The sequence below is a fragment of the Penaeus japonicus genome, unplaced genomic scaffold, assembly GCF_977035675.1.
Source record: "Penaeus japonicus unplaced genomic scaffold, GWHDUDI00000001_assembly GWHDUDI00000021, whole genome shotgun sequence".
Taxonomy (NCBI): Eukaryota; Metazoa; Arthropoda; class Malacostraca; order Decapoda; family Penaeidae; genus Penaeus; species Penaeus japonicus.
The window spans coordinates 9,365,689-9,373,188 of record NW_028234423.1 but is presented as its reverse complement, the minus strand read 5'-3'; the positions used below and the strand labels follow the sequence as shown (position 1 = coordinate 9,373,188).

The 7,500-nt window shown below is 45.9% G+C and overlaps 1 protein-coding gene across 1 annotated transcript in view; it reads left to right on the top strand.

Annotated features, from left to right (window-relative positions):
• LOC147469439 (uncharacterized) overlaps positions 1-5,853 on the top strand; it is a 23,473-nt gene extending 17,620 nt beyond the window's left edge. Inside the window, exons 7-8 of the mRNA XM_086549031.1 lie at positions 1-4,720; positions 5,710-5,853. The exon at positions 1-4,720 is cut by the window's left edge and continues 716 nt beyond it. Coding sequence (XP_086405157.1) covers positions 1-3,668 — 3,668 coding nt within the window. The 3' untranslated portion in view covers positions 3,669-4,720; positions 5,710-5,853. The remainder of the gene's footprint in view (positions 4,721-5,709) is intronic.
• The last annotated feature ends 1,647 nt before the right edge of the window (positions 5,854-7,500 follow it).

The window sequence follows — 7,500 nt, the reverse complement described above, 5'->3', positions numbered from 1 at the left end:
GAGCCGACCCTGAAGGAGCCACGAATGTAGACACGCCTCTTAGTGCAATCCCGCCCGGAAGTAGTGCCCCGACTTCGGTACGTCCTCCTCGAATTAAAATTCCGCTTCGGTTCAGGGGCTCATTGCGCCGGCGATTCCCGGGTAAAGGTTCTCAGCGTCCGGGTCCGGAAGCGGCCAGTGGTCAGCAGTCCAAGCGTCGGCGGCCACTTCGGAGGCGGAGGCCAAGGCCCGGACAGAATATAACAACTGGAGTCCGAAGATGGCCTGCAAGGAAACCCATCTTTAGGAGACCGGGAACAAAATTCGAAGCAGACCCAGTTGGCGCAGAGAATGGGACCCTCAGCAAGAATGGAAGTCATCCAGCATTAACAAACACCCGCCTTGGAAGAAGAAGGAGGATCAAATATAATAATACCAGAATACAAACTCCCGGACGGAGACGGAGACCAATCTATAGGAGGCCGAGGATTCGGCGGCCAGGCGAGCCCAGACGGCCGGGTGGGGGAAGAAGTCGTGTACCTGGTCAGAGAGGATCTCAGGGGACAAGAAAACCACCGGGTACCGTCTGGACTGGGACTATCATTGAGGAAGACAAAGGGCAAAATCACTCCAGCCAGACTACCGAATCACCGAATCATACTGTCAGTGCGACAAGCCTTAGAGGAGTGACAAATGGAACACCAGAGCAAACTCAAATTTCAGATATTCCCACTAAGCAGATTCCACATACTACCACCTCTGTGGGAATAACAGAAACCTCCACTCCAAGAATCATTACTTCCACGGGAACAACACACACTGCAACCACGGAAGGACCAGCACCGGATATTGTCCCTGAAGGATTTACTGAGATCACCACTTCTGTTGAAATGACACAAACTGTAACTGGAGGAACCAAAAGAACCTCTCCTTCTGAGGAAGCCACTCAAACTACCACTTTTGATGGTACGACGCAAACCATCCCTGAAGTAACATCAAATATTTCTGAAGTAATGGTAGAGAATACCACTTCTAGGGTTACTGACAGTGAGGGAGCAACAGGAAATACTATATCTACAGGAAAGATACAAACTGAAGGAACAACACAAACTATCACATCTGAAGAAGTGATCCAAACTATCACAGCTGAAGGAACAACACAAACTGAACCTTCTCGAGAAATGACACAAACCATTGCCTCTGAGGGAACGACACAAACTACTACGTCTGAAGGAGCAACACTAATGACTACGTCAGAAGAACCGACATCAACTATCTCCCAAAGAACGCCCCAGTCTTCCACCCCTGCAGCAACTACACAGATCTCAACAAATGCTCAACCGATACAGACTACGAGGTTTGAAGGAACAACACACACTGAAGGGCCACCGAAGACCTCCACCCCTGGAAGAACAACACAGTCCTCCTCTTTTGACGGGACAACACAAACCACTCCTTCAGAAGGCCATGCAGAACCCACAGGCGACTATGCCGACTATGATTACTACTACGACGAAGATGGTCTGGAGGATTATGTTCCTTCTCAAGACAATGTTGATCCTTCTGCCAAGAGTCCTGAGGAGCCCTCAGGTGTTCACTCCGTTGGCGCAGTTCCTCCACGCCCTTCAGATGTAAGTGGCAGCGACCAGATTGATGATTACTATTACGATGTAACGAAGAATGATTATGGTGATGAATACACCGATGAATACGACTATGTTGAAGTGAGGGAAAAGGACCCCCAGCTACCCCCCGAAGTCTTCAACTGGTGGCTGCAGAACCGCTTCCTCGAGGAAGTGGCTGAGGCCGTGATCCCTGCCCCGACGCCCGTTCCTTACGTGGTCCAGCTTCGGAAGAAGCAGGAAGCCAAGTCCTACACCAGGAGGAATTTCACTCCTGTCGTCATGAACATCTTCGACTCGGACATCCTCTTCCCTGTCTTAAAGCCCGATTCCTACAGCGACTTAGAGGATACAGGATACCATTTCACCAAGACCGAAGAGGATACAGGGAAGGATGGAGAAGGAGAGGGACTTCTCATGGAAGAGGATCGCAGGTCGACTGTAGGACCGTCTGGAAGAACAACAATAGTGTACACGCCTACACACAAGGATGCCACGCGCTATGACATCACGACAAGCACCATTGGTTCACAGACAGATGACGTCACAACTAGCACTGTTTCAAAGGCAGATGACGTCACATCTAGCACTGTTTCACAGACAGATGACGTCACAACTAGCACCGTTTCAAAGGCAGACGACGTCACAACTAGCACAGTTTCAAAGGCAGATGACGTCACAACTAGCACCGTTTCAAAGGCAGATGACGTCACAACTAGCACTGTTTCAAAGGCAGATGACGTCACATCTAGCACTGTTTCACAGACAGATGACGTCACAACTAGCACCGTTTCAAAGGCAGACGACGTCACAACTAGCACTGTTTCAAAGGCAGATGACGTCACAACTAGCACTGTTTCAAAGGCAGATGACGTCACATCTAGCACTGTTTCACAGACAGATGACGTCACAACTAGCACCGTTTCAAAGGCAGACGACGTCACAACTAGCACTGTTTCAAAGGCAGATGACGTCACAACTAGCACAGTTTCAAAGGCAGATGACGTCACAACTAGCACCGTTTCAAAGGCAGATGACGTCACAACTAGCACTGTTTCAAAGGCAGATGACGTCACAACTAGCACCGTTTCAAAAGCAGACGACGTCACAACTAGCACTGTTTCAAAGGCAGATGACGTCACAACTAGCACAGTTTCAAAGGCAGATGACGTCACAACTAGCACAGTTTCAAAAGCAGATGACGTCACAACTAGCACAGTTTCAAAAGCAGATGACGTCACAAGTATCACAGTTTCAAAAACAGATGACGTCACAACTAGCACCGTTCCAAAAACAGACGACGTCACAACTAGCACTGTTCCAAAAACAGATGACGTCACAACTAGCACCGTTCCAAAAACAGATGACGTCACAACTAGCACTGTTCCAAAAACAGACGACGTCACAACTAGCACCGTTCCAAAAACAGACGACGTCACAACTAGCACCGTTCCAAAAACAGATGACGTCACAACTAGCACCGTTCCAAAAACAGATGACGTCACAACTAGCACAGTTTCAAAGGCAGACGACGCCACAACTAGCACCGTTCCAAAAACAGATGACGTCACAACTAGCACCGTTCCAAAAACAGATGACGTCACAACTAGCACCGTTCCAAAAACAGATGACGTCACAACTAGCACCGTTCCAAAAACAGATGACGTCACAACTAGCACCGTTCCAAAAACAGATGACGTCACAACTAGCACAGTTTCAAAGGCAGACGACGCCACAACTAGCACCCTTCCAAAAACAGATGACGTCACAACTAGCACCGTTCCAAAAACAGATGACGTCACAACTAGCACCGTTCCAAAAACAGATGACGTCACAACTAGCACCGTTCCAAAAACAGATGACGTCACCACCCCAGTAGGAACTATCCCCGCCTCAGGCTCCGACAATGAGACAACGACGCCGCGAGATCCTTTCGACGACTCCGAGTACGTAGAAGTGTCGTTCATCGGGTCGTCGGCGTCGCCTGCCTCCCGCACCCACGCGGCTGTGGTCGTGCTGCTCACCTGCACGATCTTTCTGGAACATCTCTACGTCGGAGATGAATGAAGGATGCTGTGGAAGGCGGATGTGGATCGGATGTTCTTGGAAGCTGGATGTCAGTGTGTCTAAAGTCGCATGAATCGATACGTATATATACGACCATACATATACGTACATGTACAGGCTTGTGTACGTACATGTTTACACACACGCTAAGTCTCACATACTCACACATATACACACTTTCACATACACTCTCTCTCTCTCTCTCTCTCTCTCTCTCTCTCTCTCTCTCTCTCTCTCTCTCTCTCTCTCTCTCTCTCTCTCTCTCTCTCTCTCTCTCTCACACACACACACACACACACACACACACACACACACACACACACACACACACACACACACACACACACACACACACACACACACAAACACAAACACACAAACACACACACACACACACACACACACACACACCCTCAACCTTACTTCTTGAAAGATGTAAAAATGCTTCACCAAATGAATTTAAAATGATCTGTATATGTTTGACGTAAATTGAATAATTGATTATGCAGATGTTGCATATTAACCCGAAAGCTTTTATGTTGCCTGAATTGCCATTTGATATTAGAGAAGCCTCATGAATGATACGACGCCAAAGCAGCGACAAAGCCACTGCATTACGCTGTGTTTTGCGGGGAACCTTTAACAGGAATAAATGAAATGTGAAACGTGAATGGACTCTTGCTAAATGAGCCGACGAGAGAGATGTAAATTGCCATGGTTAAGGAACGGAGCAGAGTTTGAGAAGGAGAGGGGAACTGGTGGAGGAGAAGGAGGAGATGGAGAAGGAGAAAGTTTAGGAAGGAAGGGAGAAGAAGAAAAGAATGTTCAGGAAGGAAGGAAGAAGGAAAAAAGAAAAGAAAAAAAAGGGAAACGAAACTTTGAAAGAAGAGAAACAGAAAAAGGAGGAGGAGGATCAGGAAGAAAGAGAAAGAGGAGAAAGAAGAAGAAGAAGAAGAGGAGAAAGGCTTGAGGACAGCCGACAGTCAGTCTACGAAGGAGCGCTGCAGACTGCCCCTTCTCCGCGCCCGGAACCCAGGGACTCCTTGGCCGAGGTAAAACCGCGTGAGTGCCGTTGCGAAAACTCCCTGCTGGTAGTCCTGCTCTTTTGCTCTGCTTAAAAAAAAAAAAAAAAAATCTATACACACCCTATGATTCCCGATCCTGCCGTGCCTGCTAGACAACACAACCTCCCCTGCTGTCTGCTGTTGTCGCTGCTCAGCCTCTGACATCCCGATCCCGACCTGCTAAAAGGAGACTCGGATGCCCTCTCCGCCCTCGACGAGTCTTCGCGTGTCCCCAAGGGTGTCCTAAGAACCTCCCGGAGCCCGAAGGGGGTTCTCGGAGTGGCATGGAGACGAAGGATTGAGCTTTCTTGAATTATGGATTGTTTTTTTTTTCGTCCTGGGAGATGATACTACTTGGAGGGAAGGGAAGGAATCGTGTTGTTTGTGTGTTTTGCAAACTATGTTTTTTTTTTTATCGATGTATTTATTCTGCAGTCTTGACAACTGAGTGAGACACTTTCAACGTTTTGGCTGCTAAGTAAACCCATTAACAAGAATTCGTGCATGTTGCATGATTTGCATGACTTGTCATGAGTAACTTATCTTCTTTCAGGAATAAGGAAATATGATGAATGCTATGCTAATCATTAAAATGTTATATTCTCTTGCACAGTCCTTTACATATATCAGTTAATGTTAAATAATTGTTGATATTAAGAAATCTGTATGAAAGCCGACGTCCCTCTATATTTGTTTTATTTCATTATTTTTAAAGGCTTTCATTAAGTAGCTTTTTATTACTTTATTTCGATTCATGTTATGACTAAATATTCCATTAATTGTACAATAGCCTTGTGATGATTCTATTCACAAGGACTTTTTTTGCAGTCTCATAACTACACAATTATATTATGAAAGAAATTGCTTTACTCACTACTTATGTTAAAAGGTCTACTCACCCGCCATCTTAATTGATCAGTGATTACACAACATCACATTGCATTGCATTATATTAACACCCGTTCCTCCCCCGGCAGTTCAAGTGTCTCAACTACGCACCGGGAAGTCAGGTCTGCCAGAGCGCCGGTTCCTCCGCCCCGCCCGCCCTCGCCGCAAACGCCCACGCCCACGCCGCCGCCACCCTCGCCTCGCTCTTCGCCCTCCTCTTCGCCAGGCTGAGGCTGCCCTAGTGCTCCTCTGGGCGTCTGTGAGGAGGTGGATGAATGCGTAGGAGGAGGAGGAGGAGGAGGAGGAAGAGGAAGAGGAGGAGGTGAAGGAAGAGGAAGTGGAGGTGAAAGAAGAGGAGGAGTAGGAGGGGATGGGAAAACGAGAGGAGGAGGAGGAGGAGGAGGAGGAAGAGGAAGAGGGAGATGAAGATGAAGAGGAATAAGAGGAGGGGGAGGGGATAGGATGGAAGCGAGAATGGAAATGAGTAGAACCTTTTTTTTTTCTTCTTTTTTTTTTATAATGTTGATGTCGCTCGTCCATGCATTTATATACACCTGAAGCAAGGAGGAAAGATAAAGCAAAAAATAAAAAATGATATGGAATGAGGAATTAAGCCGAATCTGAGATAAAGTTTTGGAAAAGGAGAAAGCCAATTTTTGAAGGTTTAAGAGAGAGACATACACTACGAAATCTAAATACGCCCGCATATAGTGCAGTTGTGACATCTTAGCATCATCGGTGTTAATTAAAGGGCGAATGAGAGATAAATATTGTCTGAAATCACATAGCTGGTTACACGTTCATTGTATAATCACTCGTCACTGTTAGCCTGCAGGACATACATAGGGACTGGGACGGAACAAAGAGAGAGGAACAGAAAGAGAGAGAGAGAGAGAGAGAGAGAGAGAGAGAGAGAGAGAGAGAGAGAGAGAGAGAGAGAGAGAGAGAGAGAAAGAGAGGAGGGAGGGAGGGAGGGGAACAGAGAGAGAGAAGGAACAAGAGAAAAAAGAAAAAGAGAGCCGGAAATTGCATGCGCGCAAAGCAGAGCAACGGAGAACGGAATAGGTCAACCAATTGATCCTGACACACTCGCTAATTCTCTTACTCTCCGGCATCACTGACGTTTTTAAAAACCATTGCTGCTTCCATAGAGGCTAAAAAAAGACCCTTTATGTTTTTAGGGGGTAAGGGACAAAGGAACAATCACCATATTGGAAAACATATGAAATGGGTATTTCGCTTCGGCCGAACAGCAAAGCAGAGAATGAATAAAAAAACTTCAATTTTAATTCGTCCCACAAAGGGATATCAGTCTGCATTTTTTCTCTGTGTATGATGTCGAAGTTACTTCCGTAGGGTCCATAATGACTTAGCCTACACATATATTATCCCTTATAAATAACGTAGACGACTTTGATGTCAGGGATACGTTGAGATGACATTAACTTCCCTAGCCAGTTTTTTTTTTTTCTTCTTTCATAACGTTCATTAAATGAATAAAGTGCACTGGCGCTCAGGATATAGGTATGCGTAACAGCTAACTGAGAATTATCCATTTGCATCGAAGGGGACTAGCGCTATGGCAAGGCAGGAGTACTGTTTGGTTTATTTCAAGTTCTTAATTGAATATCAATTGGCCGGGATAGAGATGATAAAACGTTATCGAAACGCTTTTTCAGATGACTCATATTTAGTTTAAAGTAATGAGAAAACGAGTAAGATTCGAGAGAAAAAAAGAAAGTCAATTAACGTCACCGAAACTCACATGTTACCTGCTGTTGAGTGTGATAAAACAAAACCTTTTTTTTCGTTAATGAGTTTAGACACGGTAGATAGTAACTGCATTACATAGCTTATCATTAAAAAAAAAAAAATCCAAG